The sequence below is a fragment of the Dipodomys spectabilis genome, unplaced genomic scaffold, assembly GCF_019054845.1.
Source record: "Dipodomys spectabilis isolate Male_0828 unplaced genomic scaffold, ASM1905484v1 ptg000006l, whole genome shotgun sequence".
Taxonomy (NCBI): domain Eukaryota; kingdom Metazoa; phylum Chordata; class Mammalia; order Rodentia; family Heteromyidae; genus Dipodomys; species Dipodomys spectabilis.
This window is the reverse complement of record NW_024870683.1, coordinates 13,144,493-13,167,318: the sequence shown is the minus strand read 5'-3', so window position 1 is coordinate 13,167,318 and position 22,826 is coordinate 13,144,493. Positions and strand designations below refer to the sequence as shown.

At 39.6% G+C, this 22,826-nt stretch overlaps 1 protein-coding gene across 1 annotated transcript in view; it reads left to right on the top strand.

Annotated features, from left to right (window-relative positions):
* The window catches only part of Grin3a (glutamate ionotropic receptor NMDA type subunit 3A), a 142,544-nt gene that overhangs the window by 102,130 nt on the left and 17,588 nt on the right, over positions 1 to 22,826 (top strand). Inside the window, exons 5-6 of the mRNA XM_042697173.1 lie at positions 4,159 to 4,274; positions 12,975 to 13,126. Coding sequence (XP_042553107.1) covers positions 4,159 to 4,274; positions 12,975 to 13,126 — 268 coding nt within the window. The remainder of the gene's footprint in view (positions 1 to 4,158; positions 4,275 to 12,974; positions 13,127 to 22,826) is intronic.

Below are 22,826 nucleotides of genomic sequence, written 5' to 3'. Positions count from 1 at the left end.
GCTTGGCATCACTTGAGAAAACATTGGTGCTGAAATGATCAAATACACAGGGATTGGGGCCAAAGGATACAGTGTCCCAAAGCAACCCTTTTCCTCATCATGAATCTATAAGGCCATAGAAGGACTCCTCTTGATTCACAGAAAAGAAACCTCTCCTAGAGATTTCCTGTAGAAAGTAAACAAGATAGAAGGCTGTGATTTCCATGCCTACTCTTTTCTCATCAGCAGTCATGAGAAGTGATCAAAGGTGATCATGTTGCCATGACAGATTATCAGAGCCTATCATTCAGTGAGCTAAGTGGAGAGAAGGTTGGTGTATGGCTCTGTTTGTCTAGTCTTCCTGGGAAAAGGAATACATGGCTTCCACGCAGCACCACTGGATGAAATGTGAACTGTCCTCTCTCCTGCCTGATGCTATCTAGACAATTACAGATCCTCCAGTCCCCAGAATTTCCAACATCAGAGATCTAGTTTCTCCATGATCAGCTGAAAGAGTCTTCCCACTGGACAGTAAATCTTATCATCTCAAATTCTTCAAAAAAAGAAAAGGGAAAAAAAAGAAAGAAAAGAGAAAGAAAGGGAATAGATAAGAATACTTGAAGATACGTGGGCTTTGTGTTTTTTAAGTGCTCTGGTAATAATCCCTGTTTAAGAAAAAAACCTTATAGACTTTTAACTAGAGCTTGGAGAAAAAGCTGTGTGCTCTTAGATTTGCAAAGTTATATATGATGTTTAAGTACTACGAAATGGCACTTTTAATTTTGCAAGAATAGACTCTTTGCTTCTCTCTCCCTTCCCTTCCCCCTTTCTCCCCCTCTCTCTCTAACACAGTATTTGGAGCTCAGCTGCCCCCTAGATGCTCTTCTATTTTTTTTCTCCTTCAGGCAAATGCGTGGGTAAGAGAATAAGATGTCAGGGAGACAGCAATGGCTCCCAATAGAAAGCAATGGCTGACAAACTGGGCTCTGATAACAATATGACAAGAATGAGATGGAACTCTGCGATGGTCCCCAGCAGGCTCATTCCACTCAGTGTATTCATTTAAGGTTTCACCTGAGGAGGCCCCATCTCATACCCAGGGTGGACCACACTCGAGCCTAGAAAGAGCCAATCATTTAAAAAGCAGGCACAGTGAAGTAGGGCTAAAAGAAATAAAATCCCCTTGGTATTCCGGTTAACAAGCACAATGTCAAAATAGAACCAGATGTCTAAAATCCAAACACTGCTTTAGGGCTGGATGGGAAACCATAATAGAAGAATATGTCCCGGATGTTTAAAGAATGGTCCATGTTCTAGCAGTACTGAGGCTCCAGGTGGTATCTGGGAGAAAGTTAGAAATGCAAGCCATCAGGAACCTACTTTATTAGAATGTGCATGTAGCAAGCTCCCCAAATGATTCAATGATTGATGTGAAAAAGAACTATAAGCAGAAATTCATGTTAATACCTTCTCGGTTCTCTCTGGGGCTTCTGTCTCCACCTATGACCCAGTCACTGCTGATACTCCTAGTTACCACTTTGAACAAGCAGAATCCTCCTCTTACGCCCCCTCCCTCACACCTACAAAGCATGATACCCCAGTCATCTGTGCAGTATGGGTGCCTGTGTGTTAACCTAACCTTGCTCTCTCGTTTACTCGACAGGCACTCAACCACTTGAGGTATAACCCTAGCCCCAGGTCCCAGTTTTCTAACATGACAGCTTTATAAGAAATAAAAAAGTGCTCATTTTGACATGTCAATACACACACAGACACACAGACACACACAGACACACATATACACACACCCCTTTGTGGTATTCAATATACATTTACATTAATGCTCCAAAAGAAGAACACGATACTGCAATGGGAGAAACAACTCCAAGCCATGCCAAACTACAACAGTGATTCAGCCTAGAGCAACTAATGCCAGGCTCATCATACTCAGCCACTTCCTCCCTGATGACTCAAGGTCCCAGAGGAAACTGTGAGCTCACTGTTTCTTGCCTTTCTGTGAAACAGAAATCCATTACAGCTAACTGAATACTGCAGTCCAAAATCAAGAGTGGTTATTTAAGGATATCACTGACATTGGGCCTCAGGAAAATCTGGTTCCAAAATAACTGCATTGAATTTCAATTTTTTTTCCTATTTGTCATATTGCTGGCGCAAAATATTTGTGGAATATTGGCAAATAGTTACTTGTTGCGAAGTAGCTTTCACAAGGTACATTCTGCTACTGAAGCAGTCTATCTGGAAGATGTTTTCATTTTATTTAAAGTTAAATGTGGGCTTTACTGTAACTTAAATCCAATAGTCCATAGAAAAGAGGTTACATTTTAGTTTCCCTATTCCATTTCTGGGAAGAGTAGGAGAAGGAAGCCTTCCTTGCTAATTGACACCAAAGGCAGTTACCCTTTTTTACTATGTGTCTGTGTGTGATACAGAACAGAGCTATCATTTGGCAATGTGTTTCCTGACCAGTGATGAATCTGTCTGGGGACAGTTTTCTCTTCTAAATTTTTATGAGCCATAGCCATATTCTTCTCTGAGTTTAGAGGCAATTTCTTTGTGTTGAACTTGAACAGCCCATTCCTGGTTTTATGGGAGGAAGGACTGAGGCCAGATGGGAAAAAAAAGAGTGTTGCACACTGAGGGTATTAAAGACTTTACTGTAAGAGATGCTGTCAGGGAAGAGAAAGGGGTAAGAAGGGGAAAAAGAGGGCAAAGGGAGATAATAGGAAGGTGGATATGATCAATATATGTTAAATGTATCAACAAAACTATCCCAATGAAATCCATAAATTATACATTCTAATGCAAAAGTAAAGCCTTTCTCAGCCTGGAGCTGGTGACTCTTCCCTATAATCCTAGCTATTAAGGAGGCTGAGATCTGAAGGATCACCATTCAAGGAAAACCTAGGCAAAAATGTTTGCCAGGCCAATGGTGGCTCATGCCTGTAATCTTAGCTACTCAGGAGGCTGAGACCTGAGGATCATGATTCAAAGCCAGCCTGGGCAGCAAAGTCCATGAGACTCTAATCTCCAATAAACCACCAGAAAACTGGATGTGGTGCTGTGGCTCAAGTGGTAGAGTGCTCACCTTGAGCTGAAGAGCTCAGGGACAGCGCTCAGGCCCAGAGTTCAAGCCCCACAACTGACAAAAAAAATAAATAAAATTAGTTTGCTAGACTTGATATCTAAAAGCAAAGCTGGAGGTATGGTCAAGTGACAGAGCCAAAAACAATATATGTACTACAACTTTCCAAAAAGGATTTGAAATGAATGAGAGCAAAGAATTGCCAAGACAACTTTCTTTAGAAGTCCTCCTTCCATTATATAACTTGAGGGTAGGAACAAGAAGGGGGCAATGGGGGAAAAAACCAACTCAGGGGTAACATTGGCAAACAAGCACTGGAGGAAGAGGAGGAGGAGGAGGAGAAGGGGGAGGAGGAGGAGGAGGTCTTCCTTCCTTTTCTCTTTAAGTGGGAGCTCAGCCATGATGAGACATGATCTTTCTCAGGACTATTGAAGATCATGATGAAGAATGTCCAAGGCATCTAAATGGCAACTTGAGTCTACGCTCCTTCATTTAACCCAGTCCCACAATATGTTCCTTAAACTGATTGCTAGTGCGAGGACTTAAAAGAGACATTAGCTTTTTAGTCCCCACGAATGTTCTCTTACAAGTATTTCTTTAATATCTGCTCCAAAATATGAAATGTTGCCTGATCTTTGAAAAAATGTCAGTGATCCTGATATTATGGTCATGGATCATGTTATATTACAATGTTTATGAGTGATAATATGTATGCAAGGCTGGGATGTAGCTCAGTGGCAAAGCGCTTGCCTAGCAAGTGCAACATCCTGGGAATGAGCAAAAAGAAGCTACTCTGATATTATAAGAGGAAAGCAACTTTCTCTATACATCAAATCACGCTGCTTTTGATATTGGATTTAGAAGCAACAGAAGAGAATGATAGAGAAACCCATGGTAGAGAAAGCCTTCACCTCTTTCTGTTTCTCCTGCTCTGGAATTGAATCCGCATATAGCAAGCTTCTGCTGCCATTACTTAATATCCAGATTTCTGTCCCCTCAATGAAAGACAGCTGTCAGCATTAATGCTTCCTACCTATTAATGAATTGTTGTCACTGTTCTTCTCTTGGTCTTATAGGAATGATCCAGAGAAACTCGACGCCTTCATCATGGACAAAGCCCTTCTGGATTATGAAGTGTCAATCGATGCTGACTGCAAGCTTCTCACCGTGGGGAAGCCATTTGCCATAGAAGGTATTAATCAGTCACTCTCAATTCACTTTTGCTCAAGAGGTGCTCAGTTTGCTAACCTAGCAAGTCACAAATGCCAACGTCAGGGGCGAAAAATGATTCGTCTTCCCTTGTTTTCATTTTCAGTTCATAAGCACTTAGCAGTTAAGTTGCTGAAGTTAGGAATTTATTTTTCACTGGCTCAACAAATACTTATTTATGCATTTGTTAGAACAGAAGAAGAAAATGATAGTTTTCCCAAATGATGATGATTCAGATATCTGGGAGTGGTGTCCATGAGGGGAGCAGTTGAAATTTAATCAGGATTTTTCTTTGTGCTTTTGCTTTTGTTTTGTTTTGTTGTTGTTGTTGTTGTTGTTGTCTGTTATTTGGATTTTTTTCAGTGCTGGGGGATTGAAACTAGGTCCTAGCACATGTTAGGAAAGCTCTTTCCTACTGAGCCACATCTCCAGCCCCTAATCTTTGCTTTTAAATAACCAAACACTGTAATGAATCTGATACAAAAACTAGAAAGATCACATTTTCTAATCAGAAGAGCCTGAACTGATCTAATCCACTTCATTCATTCTATATACAATAAAAAGCCTGACCATAATAAATCACACATCCATATCATTTAGATTAGACAATGATGCAGGGATTAAAATCCAAGTCTCATGCTTCCTAAGTAAATATTTTCTACTATTGGAAAGTAGAAAAAAAACTTAGTACTCTTTAGAAGCCTAAATGAAACCTTCTAGGGACCCCACATTTGCCTTTTTCCCTCCTCTGGTAGTAATTTTTGTTTGCAACTAGATCAACCCATCAATCACACTTCAGGACCAGTGAAGGACTGCTTTGTCAGTTCTTTCTCTCATTCTCCGAATGACAGTTGATATATGAAGCTGATAGGTTGAACCAGCAAATTTCACATCTCCCCACTCCCAGCTTTCCTTCCTTGACAGTACAAGCTAACTCTCAAGACAGCCATGCTCACTTGTCACAAAACACATTGGCTTGAAACAATCCCATGGGGGCACCAAAGTCCTATTTTCAGAAATCTGTACTTGCTGTATGTTAACTAGAGTATCAAGACCATTCTGATTCCAATTTTCCCACAGTTGGTCTCTTTTTTTTCCTCCTAACCACATAAGTGGGCTTTCTTTCTTTTTCTTTTTTTCATTTGTTTCATTCTGTTGTGTTTTTTTTGTGATGAATGACAATGGTACACCTGATTTTGTTTCTTCAAGCCCTCTCCTAGGAGAAATGACTTTCCTCTATAAGCACAATGACCCCTGCTAACCAGGAATAGAACTCAAGAAGAGAAATAGTAATGGTAGTTTTCTATTAAGACTTAAGTGTGCCTAGTGAAGGCACAAAAAAAAGGAAGAAAGGAAGGAGGTAGGAGGGGAGGGAGATAGGGAGCAGAGAGAGGGAAGAAAGGAGAGAGAAAGAAGGAGCAAGGGAAAGAGAGAGAGAGAGAGAGAGAGAGAGAGAGAGAGAGAGAGAAGAGAGATAGCAAAGCCAGAAAAACCAAAAGAATATTCAATACATTCTATACTTCATCTACTGCAATGTACCAATGGAAAAATTCTTTTTTTTTTTTTTGGCATCTGGTGATTTGGAAAGAAAGTCCTAAATGCCCTGGGTAATTGAGGTCCCTCCTACCATTAGTTGCTACTAACAATGAATCATTTGCACAGGGCATAACACTGAGGGGCTCCATTTTCCACCTCTGTCTTCAGGGGGTAACCCTCTCTTGTCAAGAGGCAGTGGTAAGATGGCTTGTTTGCCTCTGTTGGACCCCAGTGCCAGATGCTACACAATTAACTCCCTACTGGTTTGTTGTTTACATTTCCATCTGTGCTCCTGAGACTTAGTGTCTTGCAGTTCCTATCATCTCCAGAAAACTACGTCGTTCTCAGGGAATAAATGCAAAGTGGCCACAAGGAGAGATATCCCTGGAGAAAAGTTTACGGATTTGAATAGAGAGAGGATTATCACCACCATTGGTTTTGTCACGGAACAGATGGGATAAACATCAGAAAACTTCATTCAAGACTGCCCCTCCCAGCAAGTACACCTGAGATAAACATTTTCAAAGAAGGAAATGTTTACTTTGGCCCATCATTTCAAAGGGTCTAATCAACCCAGTCACTTGACTGTGTTGTTTCTGGCTCATTGTTGAGTTAGATCATCATGGCAAAGAGTGCATGGACAGTGGTGTAAAGCTGCTCCATCATGTATGGTCTTAAGAAGTGGAGACATAATGGCCTTCAAAGGCATGCGCCCAATGGCATACTTGCTACAACTAGGCCCCAACTTCTGAAGTTTCTATCCCTATCCAATAGCCATTAAGCTATAAATCCACAAATGGATTGTTCCATTCATGAGGTCAGAGCCATCATGATTTTGTCACCTAGGATACTGTTCATTAAGGACCAAGCCTTTAACACATGCTAAAGATCCAAACCACTATCTGGAACTTTGCAAAATCACAACAGAGGATACTTTTAAGTCATACACAACAGGAAAAGCAGATTAATAAAGACCAATAAAAGGGCTGAGAGAATAGCTCAATTATAGAGTACATGCCAACCGCATGTGAAGCCCTGAGTTCAATCCCAGCACCACAAAAAAAACAAACAAAACAAAAAAAAACAAAGAATAAATTTGGCTTAGAGCATGGTTCAAATATTCATCTCAAAACTATTTTAGGAAATGTTTTATTTTTCTTCAATTTTTCAAGCATTGTTTAACAAATATCATAGAATTTACTTTAACAACATTCAGGTTTTCCAACTCAGTGAAAGAGGAACTTTTATTATACAGTCAGAATCAATAAGTATAAACAGTTTCTGACCAATAATTGTCCATTTGACTTATAGAAATGTTGCATATGTCTATCTTCATTCCCTTCAGAGAGTCTAGTGCAATGCAAAGCAGACAGTAGCTATAAAATAAATGATGAATTACTAATTCATTCACTTAAATTTGAAATAAGTACCAAATACAATTACTCATATAATTGACCAAAACACATGCTAATAGTTTGCATGTATTTCCTCAAGTGTTTAAATAATTCGAGGAACTTAGGGAAGACACCAGAGTTTGTTGATTTCCTAGTGCTAGAAGTACACTCACTCTGTATAGTATCACTATCACACTCATTTAGTGTCTCCATGTCTGTGTCTGTCCAAAACTCATATGTTGAAATGTAAACCTCACTGTGATGGGTTTCAAGGGAGGGGCCTTTGGAAATATATCATGAAAGCTTTGTGTTCATAAAATGAGATTCAGGTTGTGGTAAAACAGACTCATGGGGCCCATTCACCCTCACCCTTTCCCAAATAGGACTACATAGCTAGAAGCTATCTATGAGCTACAAAGTTCATAGGTAGCTGGTTCATCCTTATCAGGATTTTTCCACCCTCCCTCACTGTGAGAAGTGATTGTCTGTTGTTTACAAAACAACAGTTACCCAGTCTTGGATATTTTGTTATAGCAGCCCAACCAAACTAATATAACTACTCATTACCCCCAACTTCAGCGTTGTGCATTTATTTACAGCAAAAAAAACAAAAGTTAAAATAAGGCCAGCGAGAGAGAGATAGTGGCTTCACATTGAGTTTGAGCCGTCTCTGTTGCTAAAGAGTACATAGAACAGAGCAAATCAAAACTGTTAACAGTTAGAGAGTATGTAGGAATCTTTGATCAACTTAAACACAATACATCAGGAGTACAAAGACATAGTATCTGCTTAGGGAAAAAAAAGAAATTATGATAAATGAAATACAAGCCCCAAATTTATGCATTGGAGTTACCTGGCAATAAAGGTCAAACAAGCAGAAAAGAGTAATGTAACTGCACAATAACGATTTGTGACCTTTCGGCCAAAGACCTTTGCCAAAGGACCTTGTTTCATTTCCTTGCTTTCCAATAATTACTTAATATGGTGCCTAGAGCACCAGCTGTGGAGTCTAGGGGCTTGAATTGGAATAGACTCGCTGTCACTACCTGTCAAATGTCTTACTGGTTTCCTCCAGTTTTTAATCTTCATACTGAGGATATAAATTGTATATCTATGATAGAGTCATATGAAGATTAAGGAAAATACTACATGTAAAGTATGTACTCGGGAAATACTCAGTAAATCACAGTATATTGTATATATTCAATTAAATTAATGGTAGTATAGTATTCAGTATACAAATTAATAAATTGAGAACAATGCACTCAGAATTCTCTTCCACATAAGCTCCACCAATCTCAACTTCTCTCAGACATTTCTCAGTTTGATGGGCTGGAGATAAAGGCAGCCCATTTGTAAAATCTCCTTTCTAATTAGAACTATTAACAATATCTTCTCAACCATTGTCCCACAGTAATTATGTTATTACAAAGACAGACTTCGGAACTGAATGAGTTTCATCCTGAAGCCTTTTAACCCTATTTGAAACCTTATTTTCAAAATACTTATTTTCCTGGTCACATTTCAGGAAGATTCCTTCAGTCTATGCATTTATAACTGCACATTTGCTAGCCAAAATATATTTCCACTACTTTCAGCTGAGTAAAGCTGATTTATCCATGGGGAAAAGATCAGGATTTCTGTTCTGAAAATTGTTCTCTTGGGCTATTAAGCTGTAGCCAATCTCCAGGGTGCTTGATGGCTTCATCTTTAGGGTTGAGGAATTCCATTTTGCTTCATCCGTCAACCACAAAATAGTCAGCCATGTCTTTATTGCAAAGCCACAATTCTAATGATAATGAAAGCCACTCAGACTCCGTTGAGTCAGCAGTTTAAATTCTTTCACCAATGAATACAGCCACATTTGAAAAGCAACTGATGAAATGTAAGGATGGGAATGGATGCTTCAACGTTTTACCATTTTATGTTTCTAAATAAAAGGAATTCCTGTATCTTTAACAAATACCTCTTTTCACTGTCACATATTTCTTTCCTACTTTTCCTCTCATTCACAGGCAACTTTTAATTAGCTAATCATTATTTTTATCAATGCTAGGAATCATTGAAATATGGATATCTCTAATATATGTATGGAAATAGAAAATTTAAAAATGATATTAGTCATTTTGGCAGTCAATTGCAAATAACCTGGACATGATGGAGTAGAGTGATTTAATATTTATTATTTCCTGTATGCCAGGGTATTTTTTATATGTCTCTGTAACTTCTAAATAGTTTGCCCAGTAGAGAATTTTAATACTTTTGTGATACTATAGAATACTCCATCCTTAGAATATACAGATTTGTTATAAGAGTTAACTTCACATTTCTTATCTTTCTTATCATGTATTTTTATCTCATCTATCAGAAAGTGTCATGATCCAGAATCAGTCTAAGATGCTTCATACTTCCTTTCATCCAATAGCGATCACTCTCCTCTGAACTTTCACAGAACTTCCTCCAGCCTCTTTGTGTCTTATTTGTTGTGTGTTACCTTTATTGAATTCGTGCCTTACACATCTTTTTTCCAAGAAAAGTCATATCACTTCCCACTGTGTCAGGCAGCCATGGGTGTATGCTCAGCTCCCACCTGCCCCCAGAAACTTCTTCTGTGTCTCATATAACTTACTAACCTCCATGACACCTGGCAGAGTGGCTGACATGGACTAAGCATGAAGTCATATGTGTACAACTAGTGAGTAGATGAATTGGTGTGCAACAAATGCCTGTCAAATAAAAAAAAAGGGAAGAAAAACTTTTCTTTTAGTATTATACTAATATCAGTTGAAATTACCAGCTTGAACAGAATGTTTAAGAAAAACAGCAGAATTCATAAGTGTTCTTGTTAGAGAAGCTACTGACATATATAATCACATACAAGTTAGGACCATTCTTCTACTCTTTTTACAACTTATTGAAAAGTTGATCAACCAAATCTGTCTATGAATAATCTTATTTTTTGTCTTCTGAAAGTAAACCACTTGTTTTGGTGATGGAGACTTTTTATGGAACTACCTGATTTGAAGAGAGTAAGCCAATATAGAGGTTGAGATCAGACCCATACTGTAAAAGAGAAGGAAATATATCAAATAGTCCCCTGACTGGTATGAGATATGGTGAACACCTACTTTCAAATACTGGTTTTATCAACTACTACCTGTGTGATATTATTAGTTTGGTCATTTAATCTTGAAGTCTCTTTAAACAACACATATTCTTACATGGATCCTTAGAGGGAAATGCAGAACAGTGTCTGGCACATAATAGGCCTCAGAATCTCCTGATTCTTATGTCTGGAATCCCAGAGTAACTGAACCATGTACCAGCACGCGTAGCACGCAACCTGGGTTTAGTGCATCATTTACAAAAACAGGGTAGAATATGAAAAATGTTTACCTGAGAGCACTCCTTAGGGTATAGTAAGCCCTCGATAAATATTAGAAATTGTTCCTGCATTGTTGCTTCCATTGTTGAAAACTATTGCTTCAGTGGGAAAACACTTAACATTCAACAAACCTGGCCCAAACTAATTATCCTACCCACCCACACCCATCAGATAGTTCCAAACCCTACTACTTTGAGTTCTTGCATGTCCCTGTTCTTCTCCCTCATGACACCTGTCTCAGTTGTAATGAACTATGCATTAGAAATGGGCTGCTTTGTTTAATCTCCCCCACAGAGAGAACATTCCATGGCATGAGAGACCCTTCTCACTGCTAAGTCTTGTCCTCTTATCACAGGGTCTATTTACTCAATAAAATATTTATGCCATGGCTAAATGAATGAGTGAATGAAGGGATGGGTAAGTCAGTGACTCTTTGAGTGTTATTACACATGTACCTCCTGTTGAACCTGACATGTAAATACATACCAAATAAATGTTTGTACAAACCGAATTGTCAATGGCATTCGTTGTAAGTTGCTAAAGAAAAGTGGTAACTTCCTTATAAAAAGTTACCCAGTTAAAAATGTTATTTAATGATAGCATCAGCAGAATAAACAGCTGCCCACCTCTAAGTCTTTTATTATCAGTCTTGCCTTTCGAACTAAGACTACTTAGGCCAAAAACAAAAAGATTAAAAAAAAATAGGCTCACAACATAGCTCCTAGAATAGAAGATTCAAAAGTTGCTTTTGACATTGTCATCATCTCCTTGACTCTGAATTGTTAAAGAACAAACAAAATTAACCAAGGGGAAAAAATACACAACTCTTTAACACTCTAGAATTGTTTGGCATTATTTATGTCTTTTTTGTTGCTTATATACACATCTCAGTTCTCATAGATTTAAAGGGGGCCTTGTATATCTGCATTTAAAAAGGAACAAACTCATAGCTTTAGAATTCAGTTGGAAGATAAAATAATTACAGCAGGCATTTGTTTCTAGGACATATCTTTGGATCCTTGACAGCTTTTAACCCTTTATTTATGAAAAAGGAACTAAACATATTTTTTAGTTATCTTCCTCTATCATCTGAAGAACTATATATATATATATATATATATATATATATATATAATCTTTTTGTACTATGATTTCTAATTGCTAAAAACAAGATGTAGTTAATTAGCCTCTTGCACATGGCTTGTCAAAGAGATTAACAGTGTATTAACAGTTTCAAAAGCAAGCAGAGCTGTGTAGTGTGGGAATGCAGTCTAAGCTGATCAATAAAACCACTGCAATTATATCTATCTTCATTCTCTTTTCCAGCCAGTCTCCAGTCATCTGCACCCTGCAGAACTATAGTCTTGGACCTTTAATTTATCAGAGCATTTTTTTCATCACATACATATGTCTTCCTGAAAATATATTGTCTTAAATATTTTTATATTTACAAGATGGATTTGTGCTATAAATACCCTTTGGAACTGATGCTTTTCCCTCAATAACATATTGGCAAGAGTCAGCTTACCAATGCATATCAGTGCACCAAGGTCTAATTTGTTTGTTTATGTTATATGGTGTTGCAACTACATAAAGAATCCACAACTGCCCATTGCCTTGTCAAAGAACATTCGAGTTGTTTCCAGTTTGAGGGATTACAAACAATTTCTCTCAAAACTTTCTTGACCATGTATAGTGATGTGCTTGTGGATGAGTTCTTTGGAATTGTATTTAGGAGCAGAATTACTGGTCTTAATAGATATATTCAGTTCTACAAGGTAATATCAAATTGTTTTCCAAAGCAGCTGAATCAATCTTCATTCCATTATTCAAGGTATAAATGATGTATTGACCCATGTCTTCACTATTTCACATATGACTCTTCTGATAAAATGAAGTTATTTTTAATTTTTGTGGATGTTTTATTTCTCATGCTTATATGTTCACAGGGTCTTATTACATTATCCAAAAGTAAATCAAAAATTCACAAGGGTATCATTAACAATGACAAGAGAATATCATAAACAAAAGATTATGATTAATTTTGTGTCCTTAACACCCAAAGGATGGATTCATAGAGAGAGAGGTAGAGAGGGACTCTCAGCCCTTGCAACGATCTCAAAGATTGTTTCCAAGAGAGGGAAGAGTAGAAGAAAACCAATCTCTCTCCCTTCCAGATCAGTCTCATCACTCAGAGATGAAGCTGATCTAAGGATAAACATATGGAAGAACATCTTTGAGTCCTTTGAAGGAGAGAGCATCAATTCACCCTGCCTTTGTTATCAGATCTAAAGCAATGTCGCGCAATTATGGTGGACCACCTCTCTGGAAGTGTGAAAGACTCATGTGGGATTGTATTTTCTTCTAGGCTACGGCATTGGTCTCCCACCCAACTCTCCGCTGACCTCCAATATATCGGAGCTAATCAGTCAGTACAAGTCACATGGGTTTATGGATGTGCTGCATGACAAATGGTACAAGGTGGTTCCCTGTGGCAAGAGAAGTTTTGCTGTCACTGAGGTATGGAAAGACTTCTGGTAACGTTATAGAGTTTTACCTTGAAGAACATAGGGGCAATGCTATTATTGGTGCCTCATAATCAATATTTCAAACAGTTTAATTTACTAGGACTCTGCTTGGTATTTGGATTATTCTTAAATTTGCTTGAAGCGAGGCCAATTTCTAGAGGAATGTTCAGTGAAACGTATTTGCCTTCTATTTAAATGTGATGCTGTTTAGATGGGTCAGAGTTTCCATTTCTACTTTTCCTCAACTTCTGTATCCACAAGTACAGAAGACATGATGTGCTAACCTATAGTAACTGCATCTGGGATTAGCCTGAACGGTAATTGATTTAACTGATCACTGCTGGTCATGATGTGGGTTTCACAATAGTGCTTAAATATAATCAAAGTTTTGTTCATTTTCCAGTAGTGACTATCTAGCAGTAAATCCTTAACTAGCAGTTGTTAGATAGCAGAATCAAAGGTTTTTCAAATCTGAAAATAAACAATTCCTGTCTCTTATATGTTAGAAACTAATACCACATGTACTAAGTGATTTTCCTAAGGCCAAAAAAAAAATGGTCAAAAATCTACTTCTTCCTACATAGAAATACTATATTTTTACAATGTAATTAGATGATTCAGTTGGAGATTGAAAAGCATAACCAAAGGCACAGACCGAAGTACTTTTAAAGAGGAGAAAATGACCAAGTACAAGGTCATCCTGACATTTAAAAAAAATATATGAAAAAAGACAGATCTGAAAACAAATGGTTCCAAATAAGTCTCTCTCTCCAAACATTTACCTTAGCCCAGATCTTTCTCATCTCCAGAACACATGGCCACCTTCCTGTTTAACATCTCTTCTTGAATATCCTACAGGCATCTCACATTTCACTTCTTCGAAACTAAAGCTTTGATCTGCACTCCTCGACCTGCTTCTTCTCCTGTGCTTCACCTTGTGGTAATGGTACTTGTGAGCATCTCGTTTCTCATTCTGGATGCCATCAGGGATCCTTAATGCCTCTCATGTTCACCTTTTTCCTCCATCAACAAGCCGTATCTTCTCCCCCTATAAAATATCTCGTGTGGCCATTTATTGTCTCTGCTGTCATCCATCTAGTCCAAACCATCATCCCTCACCATGACAACTCAGAAGCTCTAACTGGTGTGAGTTCACCCCCTGCCTTCCGCTAATGATTTTTCCTCACGGCTGTTCACTCTTCTGCTAGAAGCCATAATGGCCAGCCATGTCCATGGGACAAAACCTGAAAGGTCAACCTAGCCTTCAAAGCCCTGTGATATCAGCTCTAGCCCACTTCCCAGATCCCTCTCCTGCCCTCTCCTGCCACTTCCTTCTTGGTGCAGTCGAGAGTGCCACACTGTGGCTCCACCATTCTGAGCCTCAGCTTCTAAAACCTGAAGAAAGAGTGATACATACTACATAGAACTATGGTTAAAAAAGAGGAAGAGAAGCTGGGTGCTGATGGCTCATGCCTGTAATCCTAGGCTGAGAGCTGAGGATTGCAGTTCAAAGCTAGTCCAGGTACGAAAGTCCATGAGACGCTTATCTCCATTGAGCCACCAGAAAGCCAGAAGTGGAGCTGTGGCTCAAGCGGTAGAGCGCTTGCCTTGAGCTGAAGAGCTCAGGGACAGCGCCCAGGCCCAGAGTTCAAACGCCACAACTAACAACAAAAATAAATAAAGATGAAGAAGAAAGCCAACTAATGCTTTTAACATTTGGGTTAGCATATACCCATCTAGGAAAACTGTAACATTACTTGTGTTTCTCAAGAACTTGAGGTTTCACTATGAATGGCCTATATGGGTTTATCAGCATTCTCTCTCTTTTTCGTGATTGGTGTGTGTGTGTGTGTTTGACATCTCACTATATAGCCCCAGTGGGTTTCGCTGCATTGTTTCACTCTTTGTCCCACTGTTTCTGTGCTTCCTTTCCCCTCCCTTAATCAGATAAACTTAAAAGGGTACAGAAATCAAAGACAGCAACAAACGGGAATAAACCAAAGGAAAAAAAGGAAAGAAGAAAAGAAGATTTAAAAAAAAAGAAATGCAAACAGTATAATATAAAACACTCTTACTTCCATTCCTTAGAGTTCATTGCGATAAGCATCATTTTGTGTAGCTATTGAGCCCTTGTGATCCTCTTCTAAGAATATCCTTCCTTTGTTCTCACTGTGTGAGTGTTTAGATGGCTGTCTAATTAATCATGTCCAGGTGTAATTATTTGTTTTTTACTGTCCATTGAGCTTACAGACTTATAGGCACATTCTAGTTGTTACAAATAAAGGAAACCATGCAGTCTATGTTTCTTTGGGGCTGGCTTACTCTACTTCATATAATTTTTTCCAAGTCTTTCAATTTCTTTAAGAATGGGTCAATGCCATTCTTTCTGATGGAAGCGTGGAATTCCATTGTGTGTGTATGTCACATTTTCTTGATCCATTCATCCACTGAGGGGCATCTGGGTTGATTCCATATCTTAGCTATGGCACTCAATGCTGCAATAAACATTGTTGTCCTGGAGGCTTTAGTGTGGCCTGGCTTGGGGTCAATTGGATAAATGCCCAGGAGTGGGATTGCTGGGTCATAGGGAGCTCTATGTTTAGTCTTTTGAGGAACCTCCATACTGCTTTCAAGAGAAGCTGAACAAGTTTACACTCCTACCAACAGTGTAGTAGCATTTCCTTTTGGTCACATCCTCACCAGCATCTGTTATTGTTAGTTTTCTTGATAAGGGCCATTCTAACAAGAGTGAGGTGGAATCACAATGTTGTTTTGATTTGAATTTCTTTTATGGCCAGAGATGTTGAACATCTCTTCATGTGTGTATTGGCCATTCCTATTTGTCTTGGGTGAAGTCTCTCTTTAATTCTTTAGCCCATTTACTAATTGGATTGCTGTTTCTTTGAGGATTTGTTTTTTGGGAGGTTTAATTTTTTTAGCTCTGAGTATATTTATGAGGCCCTTGTCTGACACATAGCTAGTAAAGATCTTCCATTCTGTGGGCTTTCTATTTATCTTGCTAGCTATGTCCTTTGCCATGCAGAAACTCCGCAGTTTGATGCAATCCTGTTTATCTAGTCTGTCTTTGATTTGTTGTGACTCTGGATCTTAGGAATTTCAACCTGTGCCAAGGAAGGTTAATGGTTCTTCTATCACTTCCTGTAATGTTTTCAGTGTATCTGGTCTTACACTGAGGTTTTTGATGCATTTGGAGTTGATTCTGGGGCAGGGTGATATATAAGGATCTACCTTCAGTTTTCTGCACGAGTATAGCCAACTCTGCCAGCACCATTTATTGAAGAGGTTGCCTTTCTTGCATCCTGTGCCTTGGGCACCCTTATCAAATATTAAGTGGCTATAGGTCTGTGGGTTTATTTCTGGGTCTTCTATAGGTCCTGAGGCCTATTCTTGTACCAGTACCAAGCTGTTTTTATTAGTACAGCTTTGTACTAGAGTTTGAAGCTTGGTACTAATATTCCTCCAACACTGTTCTTCCTGTTAAGGATTGTTTTTGCTATTTGCTATTCAGTGTCTTCTATTATTCCATATGAATTTTTGGATTGCTTTCTCTGTGTCATTGAAGAAATTGTTGGGATATTGATGGGTATTGCATTGAATTTGTAGATAGCTTTGGGCAGTATTGCCATTTTCACAATGTTAATCCATCCAATCCAGGAGCTTTTTCCACTTCCTTAAATCTTAAATCCCTAATTTCCTTTTATGGGATTTTAAAGTTTTCATCATAGAGGTCCTTCATCTCTTTGGTAAGTTAATTCCTAGGTATTTTTTTCCTGAGGCTATAACAAATGGAACTGCTTTTCTGATTTCAGCCTCACTCTTCTTATTGGTGATATACAGAAAAAATACTGATTTTGTGGGTTAATTTTATACCCCACTACTTTGCCAAAGTTTGGATCAGCTCAATTAACTTGGGAGAGGAGTCTATGGTGTTCTTTAAATACAGGATCATGTCATCTGCAAAGAGGGAGAGTTTTACTCCTTCTTTCCCTATTTGAATTCCCTTTATTTTTATCTCTTGCCTCATTGCTCTGGCGAGGAATTCCAATACAATATTGAAGAACAGTGAAGGGAGCAGACATCCTTATCTCATCCTCTGAATTTAAAGGAAATGTTTTTAACTTTTCACTATTAAGTATAATGCTGGTTGTGGGTTTGTCATATACAGCCTTTATTATATTGAGGAATGTTCCATGGATTCCTCTCTTCTCCAGAGTTTGTAAAGGGGGTGTTGCTCTTATCAAATGCTTTTTCTGTATCTGTTGAGATGATCATGTTAACCAAGATTTTTAACAAATCAAATTTGGAAAAGAGGCCATTGCAGAGTCTTTCATGTAGTCCATTGGAAGTGTTGGGTTAGAAACTGTTACTAGAGGGGCTGGGAAGGTGGCTCAGTGTTAGAGCGCTTGCCTTGCATGCCTGAGGCCCTGGGTTCAATTCCTCAGCACCACATAAGCAAAAGGAATAAAAGCCGGAAGTGGCGCTGTGGCTCAAGTGGTAGAGTGCTAGCCTTGAGCTGAAGAGCTGAGGGACAGCGCCCAGACCCAGAGTTCAGGCCCCACGACCGGACCTCCCACCCAAAAAAAGAAGAAACTGTTACTAGATCAAGTTGTGGTGATTGAGACACTCTAGACTCAATCCCCAGTTCAGCTGGGAAGAAACAAGTAGGAAAGGTATATCCTTAAATAGATCTCTAGATACTGAAGGAAGGGAGAAGTTCTGCCAACACATGTGTGTGCAGAGATGAGAGAGAGAAAGACCCCAGCGTCCACGAGTGTTAAGAACAGGCATGGAGCTGTTCCTTCTCAGGAGTGGTGGTGTGCGCCAAGTCATGGCCTCTTCTATCCAATAGCAACTGTTTCCCAGGGAGGCTCCCTGCGTGCACTTCCACTGCTGGTGCATGGACTGGCACGTTTGCCTTGAATATCCTAAGACAGAATCTCAGAATCATCCTCACAGAACCTACCGATAAAATATAACCAAAGGAAACCCATTCTCGGTTTATTAGCTGAGTCTCCTTTGTGAAGGCCATTGTTTGCTTAGTGTACTGAAACGTGAAGACTATACCTAACTTTAATTTTAACTTCCTCTAGGAAAGACCAAAGAAGAAGACGTGCCTTTTAATGCTTTTATTGCCGTTTGCCTCACATTATACTTTGTGAGGCTGTGTTAGTGCAGAGACACAAGGGCTGGCTCTGTAATTAGACAAGCTGTATTGAAGTCTGTCACTGGTTTAGTGTAGGAAAATCACCTCATCTAGCTCAGCCTTACCTTCATCTCTCAGTGGCTCTTGAGAGTGGCAGATGAGATGATAGTTTCATGAACATGGCCCTCCTATTTTGCCTTGTCTCTCCACTATCGCTTTGATCAGAGGGTGGGCACAGGGTCCCATACTGAAGAAGTAGGCATGTTATGAGCTGTACTTTCCACACCCTTCAAGGAAGAGACATTCCTCAGTTGATTTCTGATCTTACATGCCATTTTTACATTCCAGATAGAAATACAGGTTATTGTGGGCCCTGATGGTTCATGCCTATAATCCTAGCTACTCAGGGGTCTGAGATCTGAGAATCAAGGTTTGAAACCAGCCTGGGCAGGAAAGTCCAAGAGATATCTTATCTCCAATTAACCACCAGAGAACTTGAAGTGGTGCTGTAGCTCAAAGTTGTAGAGCACTAGCCTTGAGCAAAAAGGTCAGAGACAGTGCCGAGGCCCAGAGTTCAAGCCCCATGATAAAAAAAAAAAAAAAAAAAAGAAAGAGCAAGGGGGGATATAGAGAGAAAGAAGGAGAGAAGGAAGGAGGGAAGGAAGGAAGGAAGGAAGGAAGGAAGGAAGGAAGGAAGGAAGGAAGGAAGAAAGGAAGGATGAAATCCAAGTTATATTTGTTTTCATAGAGAAATTAAATACCCCCTTCCAATCTGAAACATGTCTTAATTTGGACAAGGAAGTATATGGTCACCTGGTACTAAATCTTAAAAGATACTTGTCCTCCATTTCTAGCCATTGGACATTAATACTTGGCTTCCTGTGAGAACCTTGATCTATTCACCCTTTCTTTCCTTTACAAGCCCAGAGCTGTCCAGATGCAGTTTCTCTAGAGGATAAATCCATTTATTAAAAAAAAAAATCTAGGGCTTTATCTGCTCCCCAGAGTCACCAAGGAAATTGCAGGTCTAATTCTGCAGACTAGACTTGGGCAATTTTCAGAGAGGAATGTTAAATTGACCTCTGATATTTTCCTACAATGCTCCTAGCACAACCATGGCCTCATTGTCGATCAATTCCATGGGGGAAAATGTATGGCAGGGTGTAAATTTCCTTCATCTTCCTTTGACTCAGCAAAAAAAAAAAAAAGAAAGAAAGAAAGAAAAAGTCATTTTTTACAGGCTCTGAGTGAATTTAAGAGCTCTAGGGCAACAGTTTTGTGAAATCTGTTATTTGCAAACCAGGGACAGCAGACAGAAAATCACATCTTCTTACCAAGCTCCCCAAATTCTTCCGGGCATTATTAAAGCATTTGAGGAGACCTCTTCTTACAAATCTCCTTTAAATAATGTGTTGGATAATTTCACCTTTTAACTAAAAGAGATCAGTCAAGAAAGAAAAAGAGTGCTCTTGGTAGAGAATAGATAGCATACGCAAAGAAACATCAAAGAATTTTAAGAAAACTTTTGCAAATAGATGGCTTAAGAAAACCAGCATGGCTGGGCACCGCTGGCTCGTGCCTGTAATCCTAGCTACTCAGGAGGCTGAGATCTGAGGATCACAGTCCAAAGCCAGACCAGGCAGCAAAATCCATGAGACTCATCTCCAATAAACCACCCGGAAACCAGAAGTGGTGCTGTGGCTCAAGTGGTAGAGTGCTAGCCTTGAGCTGAAGAGCACAGGGACAGCACCTAGGCCTAGAGTTCAAGCCCCATGATAGACAAAAAGAAAAGGAGGAGGAGGAGGAGGAAAGAAGAAGAAGAAGGAGGAGGAGGAGGAGGAGGAGGGATGATGATGACCAGCATGAACAGGGCAGTCCCCCAGGACAGAGCCTTTCTGAGAACCTAAAAAGGTATATAAAGGAGCTTTCTAGGAGCCGTGCCATTTGGTGAGGGATACAGCCATCATGCATGATCTTGTAAGAGGAACGTTTAGGAACAAATAGCCCATCTCAGCCTCCAACTCACCCACCTCCATCTTCTACCACTACATATTTAAACATGGGAGTCTAGCTATGCAGTCCCTAGAAGCCAATTTTCAGAACACAAGACATGGTGAAAAAGGAGGAGAGTGGACCTGGAAGGGGAAAATATCGGGACAGACTCCTGTGGCAAATGAGTGATAAGCCAGCTTCAGATAAGTGTCCACAACCTGATCATCTGAGAAGGTGCAGCTCCTGCACCTGCAGATATAGGTCCAGCCTGCAGAGTGACCCTGACAGTCACAGACACGGAGACAGAGAGAGACAGAGACAGAGAGAGATCCTACCTTGCCCTGATCAGGAAGGAGAAGAAAATGTAACCAAGTTCACTGGATTGATGAAGGAGTCTATCTTGGGAGTCACATCACCCTGTTTCTACCACAACTATAAAGAGACAGCTCTAAGTCCCTGAGCCTCAAGTTTATACATATCATCCCAAATTGATACAAGGGCTTCTGATTGAATTGGGAGGGGAGAGGACACTGGTTTGTCATTCTGTATTAAGGGAAACAAAAGTCACGAAGCAAGACGCTTGATATGGAAGTGAATACAAGCTGTATCCCAGAACCCATAGCCCAGATTACATGGGGTGATATCAGTTATTTGCAAGCCAGGGAAAGCAGGTAGCACATCAGGGATTAGCAAGCAGCCCTGGGTCTGTAAGACATTAGTAAGACATATAATGAGACCTCTCTTTGCGTGTCTCCTTTCAAATAATGGGTTGAGTAATTGCAATCTTTTAACTAAAAAGGTGATTGCATGGGGTCGAGAAAAGAAGAAATATATTTTGAAACAGTACAAAAGTAAATGACGAAACTCCTCAGCATTTCTATTATCTAGGAAAATGCACAGCAGACAACTTGACCCCTTCCTGACCTTATTCCATCCTGCATCTCAGCCGTGCCTGCCCACCAGCTCCACATGTCCTTTCATTCGTCCCTTCTTCTTGGCCTCCCAAACCTTGAACTCTACCCACCTACAGGATGGGACTGTAGGGCAGAGATGGAGTGGCAATGTCTGTTAAGTTCATTATGAAGCAATTTTAAAAGGTGAAGTTTAAATGGCTTGTTATTTAGGCGAACTGTATGGATACAGAAGTAAAAATAACCCTGGTATCAAAATAACCACATCAAAAAGGCACATTAAACTGTCACGAACACAAATTGCTTAACCTCTGTGGGTTCCTTCCTTTTCCAAAGGGAGATGATGATTTATGTTTCTGGCTTGGAGTAAAGAATGGAATAATATCCATTAAAATGGATATTATTACACATAGCAAGTTTGGATTTAGAAGTTATCATATTTATCTTGATTCTACCGCAAACTAATGGTGTGACCTTTGGCAAATCATTTGATATCTCTAAATTTGTTTCCTTGTCATAAATATTTAAAAAAAAAACCAAACAAGTAACAAGGCCAGCAAAGGGAGGCTGCGATTCTCTTGCACAGTTCTGGCCTAACTCTCTGAAGGCACAGACCCAGAAACAGATAGAACAAAGGATTCCATGGGCCCCATTCCTGTCCATTGCCCAAGACTGGCTTCTAACTACTGCTACGATGTGGGCCTGTGCCTCATATTTGTTCATCCACCGGTATTTTTTTCACACAGAATATATATATATATATATATATAGTTTCCTCATAGCAGATCTATTTTTCCCTCTACTGAGTTTTAGGAGTGAGGAAAGTGAAGGCTTCATCAACTACATACATTGATAGCCAAAGGCGATCAACCCAAGCCACACCAGACTTTGTATACCGACTTTCGGTCCAGTTTACCATGAATTTGTATGAAGAACTCAAAGGGGATGACTAGGGTATTGAGAGATAGGCAGGTCTGTAATGCTCTCTTTTCTGTTCCTGACAGTGAGGTCTCATTTCAATATTTCCCCGCCCCTCTCATCTCTACCCCTTCCCTTTTCCAATTTAAAATACTGCTGTCTGCTATTCAGCGCTGACAAAAGTTATGGCAAGGCAAGGCAAGTTAATGACTGTAGATTGCTTTAAATTGAAAACGCATATATGTCGAACACCACCTTGACAGCTGAGTGCTTCCCTGGGAATAGCCTGAGTAATTAAGTTTAATATTTAAGCTAAGCAGAAGGTCAGATGAAACCTATCCAGGTAGTACTTCCTGGAAATCTGAAGAAACACAAAGCTGTGTATTCAGGCCATTTTCGGTTGTAAAATAGAAGTGGGCATGAAGACAGGGAAGCCAACCTCATCTCAGAAAGGCTTCACCTCTCACTACTTTACAGCCAGAATAAAATTCATACATTCATTTATTCCTTCACTTACCCATCATCTGTCCCTCAGCAAGTATGTAGTAAACCTATCAGTCTGCATGCCCCCATCTTTGCCAGAGCAAAGATGAATCCAGGGCTCCCAAGCAGGGAGACAGACCTGTGAACAAGCCCCTGGGTCCAGGCCACCACAGAGGCAATAGAGGAAAAATAGAAGGTAGAACAGTAACATAAATAAGAGCACA